Source organism: Vipera ursinii (genome assembly GCF_947247035.1).
Source record: "Vipera ursinii genome assembly, chromosome: 15".
Classification (NCBI taxonomy): Eukaryota; Metazoa; Chordata; class Lepidosauria; order Squamata; family Viperidae; genus Vipera; species Vipera ursinii.
In genome coordinates, this window is record NC_139528.1 from 6539895 (window position 1) to 6558799 (window position 18905).

Sequence of the window (18905 nt, forward strand, 5' to 3'; positions counted from 1 at the left end):
ATCCTTAATTCCAAGTTGCTTCTCTCCTTGATCAGTTTCCATCCATTCTTTCTTGTCTTGCGTTCCGGTGCTTTGGAGAACAGGTTGACCCCCCACCCCGCACCCCCCGGGTCTTTCTTTTCTCTAGACTGGCCATACCCAAATCTTGCAACCGTTCTTCAAGAGCATTTTTTCAAGAAGAGACTGGGCAGCCACTTGTCCAGAGCGCTATAAGGTCTCCTGGTTGAGCAAAGAGTTGGGCTAGAAGACCTCCCAGGTCCCTCCCGAATCCGCTAATCTGTAATCCCAGATCAATTAACCAGTGGAACAGCTTGCCTCCAGAGGTTGGGGGTGACCCAGCCCTGGAGTCTTTTAAGAAACTGGAAAGTCTTTTGTCCAGAATGGGTATATAGGGCAGGCAACCTCGGCTCTTTTATAGCACAGCTGGCTATAAAAGTCCACGAGTCATAAAACAGCCAAGGTTGCCTACCCCTGGTATAGGGTTTCCCGCTTGAGCAGGGGGTTGGGCTAGAAGACCTCCAAGGGGCCCTTTTCCAATCCTATGATTCTAAGCAGGGTTTGTCCACTGGTGGGTGCTCCATCACTGGACGTTTTTTTAAGAAGAGACCGGACAGCCATTTGCCTGGAATAGTGGAGGCTCTCCTGCTTGAGCAGGGGGCCGGACTAGATGACCTCCAAGGACCCCTCTTCCAATCCTATGATTCTAAGCAGGGTTTGTCCATTGGTGGGTGCTCCATCACTGGATGTTTTTTTTTTTTTTAAGAAGAGACCGGACAGCCATTTGCCTGGAATAGCAGAGCCTCTCCTGCTGGAGCAGGGGGCCGGACTAGATGACCTCCAAGGCCCCATTCCAATCCTATGATTCTAAGCAGGGTTTGTCCACTGGTGGGTGCTCCATCACTGGACGTTTGTTTTTTTTAAGAAGAGACCGGACAGCCATTTGCCTGGAATAGCAGAGCCTCTCCTGCTGGAGCAGGGGGCCGGACTAGATGACCTCCAAGGACCCCTCTTCCAGTCCTATGATTCTAAGCAGGGTTTGTCCACTGGTGGGTGCTCCATCACTGGACGTTTGTTTTTTTTAAGAAGAGACCGGACAGCCATTTGCCTGGAATAGTAGAGGCTGTCCTGCTGGAGCAGGGGGCCGGACTAGATGACCTCCAAGGTCCCTTGCAATTCGGTGATTCTGTTATCAAACCTTCCGAGACCTGGGAGCCCAGCACTCCCCCCCCAAGCCCCCACTTGGGCAGATCCGGGGGGCGCCAGGTTGGGGAAAGGGGCTTATGCACCCACCCAGGCCTGGGGGAGGGGAACAGCGGGGGGGGGCCTTCCGGAGGGGGGGCTTTGAGGGGATTTCGCTGCGGGGGGGCCCTTCGCCCCGCCCCTCATTGGCAAGGGGGCGGCGGAACCGGCCTCCCCCTCCTCCCCCTCCCCCCGCGAACCCGGGTCGCCCCTCCCGCCGGGCCTCTCCCTCCCCGGGCGGGGCCCGCCGAGCTCACCGGCAGCTTGGGGCTGACCTCGCCCTTGCAGCTGTGGCAGAAGAAGCGGTGCTGGGAGACGGCGGCCGTCGCGGCTGCCGGAGAGGCCTCCGCCATCCTCCGCCCCGCCGAGCCTCCCTCGCCGGCTTCGGAAAGCCAAACGGCGCCGCTGGGCCCAGGCTGGCCACAGAGCGCGGCGAGCCTAGAGCGGCAAAGCCGGCTGCGCGCTCTGGCCGCGCCCACTTCCGCGCCGCTCGCTTCCGGTCCGCCTCCTGTCGACACCCCCCCCCCCGAGAGGGAGGAGCCGAAGCCGGCGATAGGCTCTCCAGTCAGGCGCTTCCGGCCGGGCTCCGTTGTCATGGTAGCCGAGCGGGCAGGCTTGAGGCCTAGCTGGGGAAAAGCCTGCGAGGAACGAAAGAGAAGCGCGGCGGTGGGTTTCCTTCCCCTGCCCGTTGAGGGTCTCCGGCCAAGAAGAGGAAGAACCGAGCAGAAGGTGGCTAGAGGTAGTTCTCGACTTGCAGCACCCCGTTTGGTCACCGAATTGACAACAGTACTGGAAAATGGGGTTTAGGATCGTTGTTCACACTTACGACCCCCATGGTCACGTGATCAAAATTCGGCCGCTTGGCAACTGACTCCTACTTACGACGGTCTCGGTGACCCCAGGGTCACGTGATTCCCCTTTTGCAACCTTCTGGCAAGCAAAGTCAATGGGGGGGAAGCCGGATTCACTTAACAACTGTGCGACTAACTTAACAACTGCAGTAGCCGCGCTTAACAACGGTGGCAAGAAAGGTCGCGAGCTGGGGCCAAATTCACAAATTTAACCATCGTCTTGTTTAGCAACAGAAAGTTCGGGCTTGGTGGTGGACATAAGTTGAGGACTGGCTGTAAAGGGTTAGGAAGGCGCTGTAGGGCTGGTGGAAGGCGGGTGTCTCCCTGGGTGGCATTTCTGACAGAAAAGGAGGGAGGAGAAAACATTCTTTTCGTTATTACTCTTGGTGCAATTTACTTTCATTTATTCACCATCTTGTTAATTGAAAAAATAAATAAATTATTAACATTTCTATTTCTGAAAGCATTCGCACACACCTGCCTAACACTTTTGCACGGATAGTCCTTGGCTTACAGCAGTTCATTTTAGTGACCGTTCAAAATGACAACACCCCTGAAAAAAAATGACTTATGACCGTTTCTCACACTTATGACCCTTGCAGCATCCCCAGGGTCACATGATCAAAATTCAAGACTCTTGGCAACTGGCTCATATTTATGACGGCTGCAGTGTCCCGGAGTCGTGATCCCCTTTTGCGACATTCTGAGAAACAAAGTCAATGGGTTATTAATTGAACAACGGCAGTGATTCACTTAACAGCTGTGGCGAGAAAGGTCGTAAAATGGGGCAAAACTCACTTAACAAATGTCTCACGTAGCAACATAAATTTTGGGCTCAACTGTGGTCGTAACATGAGGACTACATATACAGGTTTTTATGGGGTGGGGTATACTGAAACATTAACTTCCTCCTTTATCCCTGAGATCCAGAAAAAAAAATCAGGAGAAGTTTTAGCCCTGGATTCTTCTGAATATTTGCACCAATTTGACTCTGAACGCCTTTCTCTTTTCAGATGCAGAGCTGGTGACTTATATTGAATGGTGGAGTCTTAATTCTAATTTTCGACACTGAAATCCTCAGCGGAGTTGTTTTATTTTTTGGGGGGTAGCTCATACATTTTATTGCAGTCAATTATACATACCGATATCATTGTCCAGCAAGATGACCCAGGCGGAAATCAAGCTTTGTTCTCTTCTGCTCTGTGAACATTTTGGCGAAATTGTGGAAAAGGTTGGAACGCAGCTCATCCGCATGGGTGGGCAGACGTTATGGATGATTTCCCAAAACACAAGCATGTCGCTGGACCAGGTAGACTGATTTTTTTTATTGCATAATAGGCTAGCCTAAACTAAACAAGATTTAAGTATCCGTGGTTCCCATTGATGTTCTCACTCACACTCATCAATCCCGAGTGGAATTAAGGATGTCCAAGAGACTTCAAAAGTTGTTTTAGACTAGAGAACCATGCAATCAATTAATGGATTTCAACAAGCCATTTTTTTCCCCTCAGCCATTCAGTATAAGGTTAGCTATATGTTACTGTAAGGTTTTAGGAATGAATGTACAGTATTTGCAGTTCTGAGGGGAAATTTTGCTGTTATTGACATGGATTTGACCTGCAAATTTGGAGAGGTGTATGTGTCTGTCTATCCATCTCTTATCTATCATCTATCTATCTGTTTATATATATATCTATTTATAAATATATATATATATTTGTTTGTTTGTTTGTTTGTTTTTATAAACCGCCCTTCTCCCGAGGGACTCGGGGCGGTGTACAGAATAAGGTAGGTATACAGAATGAACAATAGTGAAAAAACAATAGTAAAAACAAACTGGGACCCCAATTAGAGCTATCAGGCCAGGCCGGACTGCTGGAACAGGTAAGTTTTTAAGTCGCGCCGGAAGGTGCGGAGGTCGGGGGCCATCCGGATTTCGGTTGGTAAGCAGTTCCAGAGGGCTGGCGCACCCACTGAGAATGCCCTCCCCCTGGGGGCCACCAGCCGACATTCCTTGAGCGGTGGCACCCTGAGGAGGCCCTCTCTGTGGGAGCGCACAGGACGGTGGGGTGCTGACATTGGCAGAAGGTGCTCCCGTAGGTAGTCCGGACCCATGCCATGTAGGGCTTTGTATGTCATTGTTAGCACCTTGAACTTCACACGGAAGGCAACTGGAAGCCAGTGCAGCGCACGGAGGAGAGGTGTGATATGGGAGTATCGGGAGGCTCCCAAGAGTGTCCGTGCCGCTGCACTTTGCACCAGTTGAAGCTTCCGAGTGGATCTCAAGGGCAGCCCCATGTAGAGAGCGTTACAGTAGTCTAGGCGAGAGGTCACAAGGGCATGGGTGACTGTACGTAAGGCATCCAGGTCCAGATAAGGCCGTAATTGGCGAACTAGTCGAACCCGGGAGAAGGCCCCCTTGGTCACAGCTCCTATGTGATCTTCCAGGGAGAGCTGCGAGTCTAGGAGGACACCCAGGTTGCGGGCCCTATCAACAGGGGGTAGTAACTTGTCCCCGATGTTAAGGGATGGGATGTTCTGAGTATCCTGGCTTGCCGGTACGTACAGCCATTCAGTCTTGTCCAGGTTCAGTTGAAGCCTGTTCCTCCCCATCCATTCCCGGACCGCTTTCAGGCAGCGGGACATCACGTCGAGGGCGTCACTGATGTTGTTTGGAGTTGAGATGAAAAGCTGGGTGTCATCAGCATACTGATGGTACCCTACTCCAAAGCTGCGAATGATCTCGCCCAGCGGTTTCATGTAGATGTTGAACAGGAGAGGCGAGAGGACCGACCCCTGAGGGACTCCGCAAGCGAGAGGCCTCGGGGTCGACCTCTGTCCCCCTGCCAGCACCAACTGCGAGCGACCCTGGAGAAAGGAGGAGAACCAACGCAGAACCGTGCCTCCCACTCCCAGTCCCCTGAGGCGTCGCAGCAAGATACCATGGTCGATGGTATCGAAAGCCGCCGAGAGGTCTAATAAGACTAGGACAGAGGAATGGCCCCTGTCCCGGGCTCTCCAGAGATCATTTATCAGAGCGACCAATGCCGTCTCCGTGCTGTAGCCCGGCCTGAAGCCCGATTGGTACGGGTCTAGATAAACCGCTTCATCCAGGATCTGAGGAAGTTGGTGCGCCACCACACTCTCAACAACCTTCACAAGGAAGCAAAGATTGGAGACTGGACGAAAGTTATTCAATGAGGATGGGTCCAAGGTGGGCTTCTTGAGGAGAGGTCTCACCACCGCCTCCTTCAAGGCGGTGGGGAAGTGACCCTCACTCAGAGAAGCGGAGATGACCGCCAGGAACCAGCCTCGTGTCCCCTCTCGAGCTGCATAAGCCAGCCAGGAAGGGCACGGGTCCAGTAAGCATGTGGAGGAGCTCAACCTCCTCATAATCCTGTCCACTTCCTTAGGAGTCACAGGATCAAATTCCTCCCAGATGACGTCGACAAGACTGTCCATGCCTTGTTCTTCCAGCTCAGCCCAGTTGGAGTCCAGGCCGGTTCGAATCCGAGCAATTTTATCCAGCAGATACTGACCGAATTCCTCGGCTCGACCCTGCAAGGGTTCCTCCCTCACCTCTTGGTTCAGTAGGGAGCGAGTCACCCTGAACAAGGCAGCCGGGCGATTATCTGCGGACGCGATGAGGGTGGAAAAGTAGTTGGATTTTGCCACCCTTATCGCAGCGAGATAAGACCTGGTGAGGATTCTTAATCGCAATCGGTCAGATTCGGATCGACTGGATCTCCAACGGCTTTCTAGGCCCCGTCTCCGACGCTTCATCTCCCGGAGCTCCGCGGTGAACCATGGGGCTCGCTGGGATCTGCGCCGGGTCAGAGGCCGCAAGGGTACAACTCGGTCCAGAGCCTCCGTGGCTGCCTTTTCCCAGGCTTTCACTAAGGCATCCGCTGAGCTGTGAGCAGGGAGTGCATGTGCGTCCCCAAGCGCTGCCTGGAACCTATCAGGGTCCATTAGGCGCCTAGGGCGGTACCATCTGGTTGGCACCGCGCACCCACGGCGGGGGGTGACAAAGGGGAAGTCTAGCCGCAGGAGGTGATGATCGGTCCATGACAGGGGCGTAACAGTCGTGGCACCCCCACCGATATCATCGCGCCACCGTCCAGACAAGAACACCAAGTCTGGGGTGTGGCCTCTCTCATGAGTCGGTCCAGAAATTATTTGCGACAGGTCCATGGCCGCCATGGAAGCCATGAACTCCCGAGCTGATTGAGTGGACAACCACGCCTCCACCCAGTCGGAGGACACCCCCACCCAATCAGAAAGCAGCCACGCCTCCACCCAGTCAGAACACAGCCCCACCGGCAGTTGGAAGGAAAGGAATAGCCAGACCACGCATTGCTCCTGGAAGCAGCAGGAGGAACACTCCGGCCTGATGATGACGGATGGGATTTCGTCGAAACGTCGCCACAACTTTCTGAAGATGAAAGGAACGCGGGAAGAAACCCGAGACTCTAGATCTACACATACAGACACCCGCGAGAATCTACGAAAACATATATATATATATATATATATATATATATATATATATATATATATATATATGTATATGTATATGTATATGTATATGTATATGTATATGTATATGTATATGTATATGTATATGTATATGTATATATGTATATATATATATGTTTGTGTGTGTGTTTATATATGTTTATATATGTTTATATGTATTTATATCTATATACCTATCTACATATCTATCTCTGTACATATCTAGATATCTATCTTCTGGGAAAGATTGAGGGCAGGAGAAGAAAGGGATGACAGAGAATGAGGTGGCTGGATGGAGTCCCTGAAGCAGTAGGCGAGAGCTTAAAGGGACTCCAGAAGATGGACTCCAGAGGACAGAAAGGCCTGGAGGAACATGATCCATGGGGTTGCGATGGGTCGGAGACGACTTCGCAACTAACAACAACAAAAAATATCTATCATATCTCTGTATCTATCTAAATGTATATCTCTGTACATATCTAGATATCTATATATCTTATATCTATATCTATATATATCTTGTATCTATATCTCTATATCTCTATATCTCTTTGTCTCTTTCTTTCTTTCTTTCTTTCTCTATCTATCTATCTATCTATCTATCTATCTATCTATCTAATCTATCTATCAATTTTCCTCTGCTCTACTGTTCTGCAGGTCCGGAAAGCTCTCTGTGTCCTCATCCAACACAACTTGGTGACCTTCCAGCAGCAGAAGCGAGGCCTGGTAGAGTATGAAGCCCAGTGCCGCCAAATGCTGCGAATCCTCCGCTATCCCCGGTACATCTACACAGCCAAAACCCTCTATAGCGACACAGGGGAACTGATTGTGGAAGAGTTACTACTCAACGGTAAAATGACCATGAGTGCTGTGGTGAAGAAGGTGGCTGACCGACTGACGGAGACAATGGAAGGCGAGTGTCATTCATCCCACTTAAACTGACTAGCAAAGAAAGACTCCTGGCTCATTTCTTTTTCCAAGTACATACAGGTCGTCCTCAACTGACTACAGTGCATTTAGCGACTGTTCAAAGTTGCATTGGCACTGAACAAAAATGACTTGGGACCGTTTTTCACCCTTAACGGCCCTTGCAGCTTCCCCATGGCCACATGATCAAAATTCAGATGCTTGATAACTGACTCATGACGGTGGCAGTGTCCTGGGTCATGTGACCCCCCCCTTTTGCGACCACCTGACCAGCAAAGTCAACGGGGGAAGCCAGATTCCCTTTAACAACCGTGTTACTAACTTAACAACTGCAGTGATTTCCTTAACAACTGTGGCAAGGAAGGTCATAAAACGGGGCAAAGGACACTTAACAAATGTCTCGCTTAACAACAGAAATTTTGAGTTCAATTGTGGTCGTAACTCGAGGACTACCTGTAATTAGCAAAGAAAGAGTCCTGGTTCTCTTTTTTTCCCCGCCAACAGTACACTTTACTGGCAATAAAGCGGTTACGGATTAGAGCAGGCAGAATCTGTCGTCTAGGCGCGAAAACGCTGCAATTAATCAGAATGGAGCTGGAAGGGACCATGGAGGTCTTCTAGTCCAGCCCCCTGTTCAAGCAGGAGACCCTGTACCGTTTCAGACAAGTGGCTGTCCAATTAACTTTCCTTTTCCCCGTGGCCGCCCTCTCTGTAATCGGTCACTGTCCAGTTGAAAATCCTCGGGTTGTTTTGGAAGCAGATCCTGTGTCCTGTTCGGGCCTTTCCCATCGCCGCGTTCCTTTTGTCGGCCTTGTGCTTGATTGGGGTTCCTCACCTCAGGGCTGGCTCTGCTCTGCTCCCAATCCCTCCCAAGCCGCCCACATTCCAGTCTCTTTCCTCCTCCCACCGTTGCTGCGTCAGGCTGGCAAAAGGCAAAGCGAAGCCGGAATGGAACAACGTGCCACAGCCAAGTCGCCCCGGGCCGGCTCACTGCTTGACAATTTAACAATTCTATTCAGTTGTTTAAAATAAAGTAAAAAAATAATAATTTTTGCCACTCGCCTTTCGTTCCGTCCCTCCTTTTTGCATCCTTTCTTCAGTGGTTCTATTCCGCCATGTCTTTGATGTCAGTGCAACTCCATCCCATCCCATCCCATCCCATCCCATCCATCCCACAGCAAGTTGGCTGCGGCAAGCCGGGCGTAGCAAGTTGGCCGTGGCGAATTGTCGTCGCGAAGCAGCAGCAGAATGGCAGCTGTGAGAGCAAGTGCATCTGCTGGCTTTCTCTGTTGGGAAAAATGTTGCCTGCAAAGGCCACTGTGAAAGTTTTTTGGTGTCTTTGTCCACAGATGGTAAGACAATGGACTACAGCGAAGTCTCCGCCACCTTTACGTGCCTGGCAGATACACATTTTGTTCAGCGATGCCCTTCGCCAGCCGAATGTTCTGACTCTACGGAAACACAGCCTTCTCCCACACCTACGTTGGCCTGTAACGAGAAGGATATGTATGCTGTCCCAAAGGTGAACCTGACAGGTGAGAAGCTTAAGCAGTTTAGCCAGCAGGCGACGATGGAATAAAACCAGCAAGATGTAGCTGGCAATTAGGAGCCTCTCGAAAGATTTTCGAAGCAACAGGAGTAGAAAGGAACCAACAGTTTCAACTTCTTTGAGGAGGAGAATGAAATTAGAATGGAATAGGAATAAGGGTGGGATGGGATGGGATGGAATGGAATGGAATGGAATATATTAGAATAGAATAGAATAGAATAGAATAGAATAGAATAGAATAGAATAGAATAGAGAAATATGGAATGGAATAGAATAGAATAAGAATGCAGAATGGAATAGAATAGAAAATAGAATAGCAAATGGAATGGAATAGAATAGATGGAGTGTAATGGAATGGAATGGAATAGAGGAGAATAGAACAGGAATAGAATAGAATAGTGTGGAATGAAATGGAATAGAACAGAATAGAATAGATGGAATGGAGTGGGACTTTGGAGATCTTCTAGTCCAACCCCCTGCTCAGGCAGGAGCCCTGTACCAGGCATGTCAAACTGCCGGCCCACGGGCCGGATGCATCACAACGAAACCGCGCCCTCCCCATTGCCGGCAATGGGGGGAAAGTGATACGTCATGCAACGTCACATGACGTCGCGGGTTTGACATGCCTGCCCTATACCATTCCAGACAAATGGCTGCCCAGTCTCTTCTTAAAAGCCTCCAGTGATAAAGCACCTACAGTTTCTGAAGGCCAGCTGTTCCACTGGTTTGAGTTCTGTTCCACTACTGAATCGTGACTTTCCTGCCTTATGCAGTGAAATGCATCTACGTTCCCTTAATCTTATACGTACTGTGTCCCTCACACAAAGAACCCTGTAAATATTCTTATAAGATTCGGCTGATAGGAATTGATCCGGTCCTCAGTTCCTTTTTTTTTCTACAGTAAAGATATAACTTTATTTTAGCGGTCAAAAGCGTTGGTGGGAATTTCACCGAGAGAAAATGGAGGCAGATCCCTGGGGGTGGGAAGGAGGACGAGATGTTTGCTGCTGCCAGAAATACGTTTTTTTCTCTTTCGGCCAACAGGAAAGGGAAAGCGGAAGCATTCAGACAACACCAAGGAAGACGGTGATAGAGGAGGGAAGCGATCAAAACAAGACACGGAAAGCGAAGAGGTAGCATGGCCACCGCTTCCGGGACAACTTCAGATGAGAGGAAAAACTCGGCATAGAATGCAGACGCCAGAATAAGAGCTGGGCAGATCAGATCCTTGTGGGAGACGGGAGAGGGTTCCGTCCTATAAAGCTTAGCAAATGTCTCTCTTAGCAACATAAATGTTGAGTTCGGTTGTGGTTGTAAGTCGAGGACTGCCCCTATGTGCAAATGGGCAAATTTAGAGTTTGCATCAAAGTGTTTGGACGGGGGGATTAACGGGAGAGGCTTCCTGACAAGTCTTCCTAAGGGGACTCTGCTTGTCAATCCCCGTTTCAGCCTCTGGCCGATAGTGGAATCTACTGGCAAGTCAACGTAGATCGTTTCCACCAGCACTTCCGGGATCAAGCAATCGTCAGCGCGGTGGCCAACAGGATGGACCAGGTGAGTGGATTCTTCCTCAGATTATTTCTTACTTTTTTTAATAAAGCCACATGGCTATCCAACTCATACATGACTCCTTCCCTCCTGATCAGTGGTGCTGAAGACTTGACTGCTTTTCTTGGACATTCCACGCTTGTCTGCCTAACGGCTGGCTTTCCTTACAAGGAAAGCTCTAGCCATTTCCCTGACAAGAGGAAACCGAGGAGAATCCGAGGACCCAGATTGTTGGGGGCAATAAGCTGACTTTGTAAAAATGCCGCTGGGGGGGGGGCAAAGCCCTAATAAGCAGGCATATACGTAGAATGAAGGCTATTGCTAAGCACATTGATTTGTGCTTCTTAGATTGTAAGCCGCCCTGAGTCTTCGGAGAAGGGTGGGATATAAATGGGATTAAAAAAAAAAAAGAATCGGTCACCCCTGCCTTTGCTTGCACTGCGATGTGGAATAGGCCAGGTACAACCAAGTCGAACTCAAACAGAGGCACAGAATTCAAAATCACGTGAAGTGTTGTTAGCACCGCTTGATAAAGCCTTAGAAAGGCCACAGCTGGAATACGGCATCCAGTTTTGGTCAACACGTTATAAATAAAGGATGTTGAGACTCTGGAAAAAGGGCAGAGAAGAGCAGAAAAAAGATGATTGAAGCCGTGGAGACAGTCATGAAGAACGGTTGCAGGAATTGGGTAGGGCCAGTCTAGAGAAATAGGGACGCGGTGGCTCAGTGGGTTAGGACGCTGAGCTTGTCGATCAGAAAGTCGGCAGTTTGGCGGGTCGAATCCCGAGTGCCGCGTAACAGAGTGAGCGCTTGTTACTTGTCCCAGCTTCTGCCAACCTAGCAGTTTGAAAGCACGTAAAAAATGCAAGTAGAAAAATAGGGACCACTACGGTGGGAAGGTAACAGCGTTCCGTACACCTTTGGCGTCTAGTCATGCCGGCCACATGACCACGGACAAGTGCTGGCTCTTCGGCTTTGAAACAGAGATGAGCACCGGCCCCTAGAGTTGGAAACAACTAGCACACATGTGCGGGGGAACCTTTACCTTTACCTAGTCTAGAGAAAAGAAGGACTAGTGGGGACATGACAGCAGTATTCCAGTATTTGAGAGGCTGCCACAAAGAGGACAGGGGTCAACTTATTTTCCAAAGCACCACCAGAAGGCAGGACAAGAAACAATGGATGGAAACTAATCAAGGAGAGAAGCAACCTGGAATTAAGGAGAAATTCCCTAACAGTGAGAACAATGAACCAGTGGAACAACCTGCCTCCAGAAGCTGTGAATGCTCCATCACTGGAGGAGGGTTTTAAGAAGAGATTGGACAAGTATTTGTCTGAAATGGTATAGGGTCTCCTGCTTGAGCAGTGGATTGGAATAGATGACCTCCAAGGTCCCTTCCAGCTCTGACTTGATTGATTGACAGAATGGCCCCTGTTACACCTCCTAACTTTTCTTCTGCCTCCACAGACCAGTAGCGAAATTGTCCGGACCATGTTGCGAATGAGCGAAGTCACAACCTCTTCAAATGCCCCCTACACCCAGCCGCTCTCTTCCAATGAGGTGTGTCACCATTTGAATTTTGAAGTCATGGGTTTAATTTTAAGGGCCAGAGGGTTCAGGCAAAATGCCGGGAGATAAAAGCCATGCCAGTAGTCCTCAGTGAGCAGATCGCTGTAGGTCTTGCTCACATTGGAGGTGCAGATCCCTGGCCAAAAAGGAGCACAGGTAGTCATCGACTTGCAGCTGTTCATTTACTGACCGTTTGAAGTTACAGCGGCACTGGAAGAAGTGGCTTACGAGCATTTTTTTCACACAACCGTTGCTGGCACCGCAGCTGTCATAAATGTGAGTCAGTGGCCGGCTGAGTGCATTTTAATTAAGATGCTGCGACGGTTGTATGAAAAACGGTCGTGTCGCTTTTTTCAGGGATGTTGTAACTGAATGGTGACTGAACTGTCGTAAGTCGAGGACTGCCTGTACGTAGTAAAGTTTTAAAAGAGGGGTCTTCAAACTTGGCCCTTTTATGACTTGTGGACTTCAACTCCCAGAATTCCTCAGCCAACCACGCTGGCTGAGGAATTCTGGGAGTTGGAGTCCACAAGCAGGGCTCTTCAAACTTGGCCCTTTTATGACTTTAAAATATCTCAGTAGTACAACCCATATATATATATATATTTCTTTTTTTAAGATATTTCGGTTACTTCCGGCCGGTTACAACATCTCCAAGCAGATTCTTGATCAGTACCTAACCTTATTAGCAGATGACCCGGTAAGAAAACAGTTTTCTGCCTTACAAACAGGAAAAAAAAAATCCTTCAGGTGTGTGTTCTTTTTCGATTTCCCTTTTTTTTCTTCCAGACCTGAGACTTTTTCATCCAAGCCTTTTATTCTCTCCACAGCTTGAGTTTGTTGGGAAGTCAGGAGACAGCGGTGGAGGGATGTATGTGATCAGTATCCTTCGGTGCCTTCCGAAGTCACGAGGGCCAGTCTTGGAACCAGAAGGAAGCCATGTGGGTAACAGTGTAAGAAGGCAGGTGTTGAGTGTCCCACTGGGTCATCTAGCAAAGAAAGACACCCCCGCACACACACACACAGCCATTTCTTTTTGCCAAGAGCCTGCCTGGCGCTGTTGGTGACACTCAGCATTGGACGAAGGCGTGCATTTCTCTGACCAGTACGACAAACACACCTGATGTCATAGCTGGGGTGGGGAAGAGAGGGAGAGATTGGTGTCAACGCTGCAAACGTCAGATGTTTTTGCACTGACAATATAAGAGGCAGCCTTTCTCTTTAAACTCTTTGCTCTGAATAAAATGAAGCTGGGGGGGGGGAGAATGCTAACCCGGATGTTTAAATAAGATAAGGAATGGCCGTGCTAACGGAAGTGGAAGCTTACATTTTAAGCTAATTGGAGAACGTGATTTAGGAGGTTCAAATAAGGGAGGGAATTGTGTTTGATCACGATGCAGTTCAGGGGAGGAGAGTTCAGATTTTGGCATCCATCCATGAATGCCGATGTTTCCTTCTCGTTATTATAGACTTTTTAGAATAAACAATGCTGGAATGTTCTTTGATCTGTCTCATTAGTCGGAACTGTGACAATTGGACTGTAAGGAAGAAGGGAGTGTGTGTGTGGGGGGGAACGGAAGCCCAGCTAAGCCTTGTGAAAAGCTTAGTTGGTTGCAGAAGTAGTACTGCGTGCTACTTTCCCCCCAAATTAAGACCTACTCCAAAAGTAAGCCCTAGCTTGATTTTTTTTGGGGGGTGGGGGGGAGAGAGCCTAATATAAGCCCTACCCTGAAAATAAGCCCTAATCTACGGTAGGATCGTCAGCTAGATGGAAGCGTGGCCAGCTGACGCCGCTCGCATCAGCAGCGCCGGTGGTCGTGGTGGTGGTGGTAAAAAAGATTTCAGTCTGGTGGCATCTTTTCCGTAACGTTCTGCCAAACAGATCTTCACAAGGGCCTGGCCTCTCTCGCCACCGCAACGCTGGAATCCATTGTGCAGGAAAGGTAAAGCGATGTCTCTTAGACTGATTTTTCCACCCCAGATGGTTCTTCACGCCTTTTTGTGCCGCTCGTTTCACTTCCCAATTTCTTTGGAATAGCCTTTTCTCCCCCTAATATCCAGCGAGCCTTGTCTCTCCCTTTCTTTCCTTTTGGTCCCCAAAGATTCCTCTTCAGTCGATCTCAGATCATCCAAACAGTGATATTTATAACATATTTTTCTTTTTTTGGAAATGCATTTTTCTGGGTTTTTTTTTTTTGTTTGTTTGATAATATTTCGTTTCTTCTTTTTCTTTCAGCCTCAGGCTCCATCCCCGCGCAGTCTAATATGGTTTTAATTATTTCTTCATCTAATGGTGTTTCTTCCTTTTTTCCAATACTGCGCAGATATAATTCTCGCCGCTGTTGTAACATGCAAAGTCATATACATTCTTTGTTTATCAGTCTTTTCTGGCATTATACCTAATTAAAAAAATAAAGTTCAGGTTTAAAATCTACGTGTTCTCCCAAACATCTTTTCTAGCCAAGCACGTGTCTTTTTCCAATAACTCTCTGCTTTAGGACACGCCCACCAAACACTAATTAGTGTTTATTCATTTTTCACTGCCCTGCTCAGAACCGCCTCTTCTTCACTTTCCTCCTGGACACAGATTCGGGTCCCGCTGCGCCCGCATTTTCCGCCTTCTGTTAAGAAAGAGGCATCTGGAACAGAAGCAGATCGAGGACTTTGCCATGATCCCGGCCAAGGAAGCCAAAGAAATGATGTACAAAATGCTGTCGGCCAATATCGTAGCTCTGCAGGTACCGGCTCTCCTCCTTTTGCCCCGCATGAAGGCCGAGCTGCGAGTGGCCTTGCCTGGGAAACGAGGGGACTCTAGCAGACCTGGTGAGGCTGGACTAGAAGACCTCCAAGGTCCCTTCCAACTTCTATTCTATTTCTATTTCTATTCTATTCTATTCTATTCTATTCTATTCTATTCTATTCTATTCTATTCTATTCTATTCTATTCTATTCTATTTTCTATTCCTATTCCTATTCCTATACTATTCCATTTCTATTTCTATTTTATTCTATTCTCTATTCATATTCTATTCTATTCTAGGGACGCGGTGGCTCTGGGTTAGGACGCTGAGCTTGTCGATCAGAAGGTCGGCATTTTGGCGGGTCGAATGCCGTGTGTCGCGTAACAGACTGAGTGCCTGTTACTCGTCCCAGCTTCTGCCAACCTAGCAGTTCAAAAGCACGTAAAAATGCAAGTAGAAAAATAGGAACCACTACGGTGGGAAGGTAACAGCGTTCCGTGCACCTTTGGCGTCTAGTCATGCCGGCCACATGACCACGGAGACGTCCTCGGACAAGCGCCGGCTCTTCGGCTTTCAAACGGAGATGAGCACCGGCCCATAGAGTCGGAAACGACTAGCACGCATGTGCGGGGGAACCTTTGCCTTTACCTTTACCTTATTCTGTTGTATTGTAATTGCTTTTTCTATTCTTTTTCTATTTCATTTCTATTTTATTTTATTCTCTATTCATATTTTATTCTCTATTCTATTTTCTATTCTATTCTATTCTATTCTATTCTATTCTATTCTATTCTATTCTGGAAAGTAATGCTGAATCACATTACAATGAATCAAGCATGATGCGCTCTCTCCTAATGGAATCCATGAAGCTTATTCTCTTTCCAAATTTTTTGGACAAAATTCGGGAATCAAAGCTAAAACCAATTATAGCAGTTGGCTGCATATTTTCTTCTTTCAAATGTTCAATGCTTTGTGGGAGCCAAAAGTGACGCTGCTTTTATTGGGGCATCTTTTAGAAGGCCATATAGCGCTCGCAATAGCACTTAGGCTCATCCATCACCTTACAGTGCTTTGCAGCCCCCTCCGAGCAGTTTACAGAGTCAGCTTATTGATCCCCCAACAATCTGGGTCCTCATTTTACCGATGTCAGAAGGCTGGAAGGCTGAGTCAACGTTGAGCCAGCCAGGATCGAACTGCTGGCCGTCGGTAAAATTAGCCTGCAACGTTTCATTCATTTTATTAAAAAGAATATATACACAGGTTTTTGTTCACCATGTAATTAAGAAATCCTTTACTGCCTCACATTCCAGAGTTGAAAGGAATCTCGGACAGATGAGGTCTAGAGCCCTCCTTTGTGGAAGGGCCCAGGAGCCCTGGTGACCTGGTGGCACTAAGGGGGCAAGACCAGGTCCTCAGGAATTTGACTCTAGACAGGGATACGGTAGCGATGCATCCACTTTTGCAAAAGTTCATCTCTTACCTGGCTTTCCTCCCCCAAACAGGAAATCCCCAAAACGCCAGATCACGCACCTTCACGGACATTCTACTTGTACACCGTCAATACTCTCTCGTCAGCCCGAATGCAGCTCCAGCGCTGTTACAAGGTTGGCATCCTGCTTTGCCCTTTTTTAAAACTTCTCCTGCCACCAGACCGCGCTCAATGAAAACCTCTTTATTTCCCTCCCTTTCAGTGTGTGGCCAACCTGATAGAGCGGCGACTTCACGAGACCAAGGAGAACCGGTGAGTTGGGACACCTGGGTTACAATTCAGCCCTTTGAACTCAGCTCTGTGGAGTGATGCTCGAAACCTTAAGCGTCTGTGGAGATTCTCTGTCTTCCAGGTCAGGGTTGCCCCAAAGGCGCTTTTTCTGGACTTCCTTGTTTTTCTTTGAAGGCGTTTCGCTTCTCATCCAAGAAGTTTCTTCAGCTCTGACTTGGACGGTGGGGAAATGGAAGGATTTACGCTCCTTGCAGACTACAGAAACCATTTGCACTTCGGTTGGAGACGCAGACAACACAGACATCCCCAACAGCCTTCAACAGTGAACGGTTACAGGGCAGAAAACATCCTACAGCCATGAAGGCTCCAGACACCCGTTTGCACCACTCAGGTGACCCTGAGGACACAGGTAAAGCCCCAAGTGGCCTCAACGACTCTTTAAAAGAAGGCAAATGACCAGCTGTCTGCAAGGAGTATAAGTCCTTCCATTCCCCACTATTTCAGTCAGAACTGAAGAAGCTTCTTGGATGAGAAGGGAAACAAAGAAAAGGCTCCACACCCATTTGCACCACTCAGTGACCTTGAGGACACGGTAAACCTCCAGGTAGCCTCAACAACCCTCTAAAAGAAGGCAAATGACCAGCTGTCTGCAAGGAGTATAAATCCTTCCATTCCCCACCATCCAGTCGGAACTGAAGAAGCTTCTTGGAGGAGAAGCAAAACGTCTTCAAAGGAAAACACGAAAGTCCCAGTTGCCAGCTGAAGCCTTAAGACTTCTCCCTCCAGAAGTGAAACCGAGGCGGTTGGGAGAGAGCTGGTACTCTGTCTGGCAGAGCCGTGGGGCTCTCGCGGAATGCCCTGTCTTTGTATCCCTGAGGTCGCCTGCCTTTGGCCTCGCGGTCTGTGGTGATTCAGGCGAGGCCACGAGAGCGTCTGACCATCCGCCCGTCTCTCCCGGCAGGCGTCTGCTCGAGAAGAGCCAGCGCGTGGAGGCCATCCTTGCCTCGGTCCAAGCCACGGGGGCTGAGGAGGCCCAGCTGCAGGAGATCGAGGAAATGATCACGGCCCCCGAACGGCAGCAGCTGGAGACTCTCAAGCACAATGTCAACAAGTGAGCGCGGCCCAGGTGTTGGGGGTGGGTGGGGGAAGCAGCTGAAGCCCTCCCCCATGGGACCTGCAGCCTGGGGTTCCCCAACCCGGTTAAAAGGATTGTCCCTTTCCTTTCTAGCATGGTTCCCAAAGGACGTGGTCACCTCTGTGAATCATACCTGTGTCCAGGTGATGAGGCAAGAGGGATCGTGTCAAACTGGTGCCACCAAACAATGTAGATTAAATGAACAGATTTTTTTTAGAAAAGCCATACTTGTGGTCCTTAACCAAGGGATAGCTAGATAATCTTAAATAATCTTTGATGTCTAACTGTAGGCATCACTGTTCATCAGTCACTCCCAAGAATTTTTTGTCCTCTAGAAACTTGACGCCTTTTCTGCATTAGGGCTTGGGTCGTTGCAGTTTTTGAAAGCATTTCCATTAAAAGAAAGAGTTCATCAAGATCTTGCACGCGTCTACGGCAGTCTCTCGGTTGATCAGTCCAACTGGTTAAATAGTTAAAAGGTGCAGCCTTTTAACTGTTTGTATTTTCTTTTTTTAAATTCGAGGATTGACGCCAGTGAAAGTCAAGTGGACGAAACCATCTTTATTTTGGAATCATACATCAACAGCACCATCAGACACTGACCCTTCAGCTAGAGCTTGAAAAATCCTGCCTTGGTCTTCTAATTTTTAAAGTCTGATTTGTTTTGTTTTCATGTAAAGATATTTTTTTTCAAAAAAAAACCACCAACTACTTGCCTTTCTGTCGTGGTAATTTTTGATGAAGGAAATGTGTGAAAAGAGAGTATAACGGTAGTCTTTGTTTTACATATGATTGTTTAATGACTAGAATAGAATAAAATAGAATAGAATAGAATAGAATAGAATAGAATAGAATAGAATAGAATAGAATAGAATAATATGGAATGGAATGGAATAGGATAGGATAGAATTAGAATAGAATAGAATAGAATAGAATAGAATAGAATAGAATAGAATAGAATAGAATAGAATAGAATAGAATAGAATAGAATAGAAAATATGGAATGGAATGGAATGGAATAGGATAGAAATTAGAATACAATTAGAATAGAATGGAGCAGAACAGAACAGAATAGAATAATATGGAATGGGATGGAATGGAATAGGA

General features: G+C 48.1%; 2 protein-coding genes across 6 annotated transcripts in view; one reads left to right on the top strand and one right to left on the bottom strand.

The window, feature by feature from the left end:
• Positions 1–1835, bottom strand: part of RNF115 (ring finger protein 115) — a gene marked incomplete at its 5' end in the record, with an annotated part of 35415 nt that extends 33580 nt beyond the window's left edge. For 3 of the 4 annotated variants that reach the window (XR_014493838.1, XR_014493839.1, XM_083374253.1), the window contains one exon: positions 1497–1835. Coding sequence is in view for 2 of the 4 variants with exons in the window: in XM_083374253.1 (XP_083230379.1) it covers positions 1497–1835 (339 nt within the window). The remainder of the gene's footprint in view (positions 1–1496) is intronic. The other variant, XM_083374254.1, reaches the window with a different exon arrangement.
• POLR3C (RNA polymerase III subunit C) lies at positions 1741–18485 on the top strand. Of its 2 annotated transcripts, none has more exons than XR_014493837.1 (15): positions 1741–1978; positions 3104–3399; positions 7266–7521; positions 8885–9070; positions 10129–10217; positions 10534–10638; positions 12101–12193; positions 12822–12902; positions 13033–13084; positions 14085–14145; positions 14756–14940; positions 16446–16547; positions 16635–16684; positions 17625–17774; positions 18322–18485. XR_014493837.1 is itself a non-coding variant. In XM_083374224.1 (15 exons), the coding sequence occupies exons 2-15, from the start codon at positions 3253–3255 to the stop codon at positions 18398–18400; spliced, it is 1602 nt and encodes a 533-aa protein (XP_083230350.1). In that variant the 5' UTR covers positions 1741–1978; positions 3104–3252; the 3' UTR covers positions 18401–18485. The 2 variants fall into 2 exon arrangements, 1 of the variants encoding a protein (XP_083230350.1); XM_083374224.1 differs by having other exon boundaries at positions 14790–14940.
• The last annotated feature ends 420 nt before the right edge of the window (positions 18486–18905 follow it).

Bases quoted from the DNA above. Each gene is read 5' to 3' on its own strand.
- POLR3C (XM_083374224.1), top strand. From the start codon at position 3,253: ATGACCCAGGCGGAAATCAAGCTTTGTTCTCTTCTGCTCTGTGAACAT. The intron at 12,903-13,032 runs GTAAGAAAACAG...TTCTCTCCACAG, and splicing joins CCTTATTAGCAGATGACCCG to CTTGAGTTTGTTGGGAAGTC. The intron at 16,685-17,624 runs GTGAGTTGGGAC...CTCTCCCGGCAG, and splicing joins CACGAGACCAAGGAGAACCG to GCGTCTGCTCGAGAAGAGCC.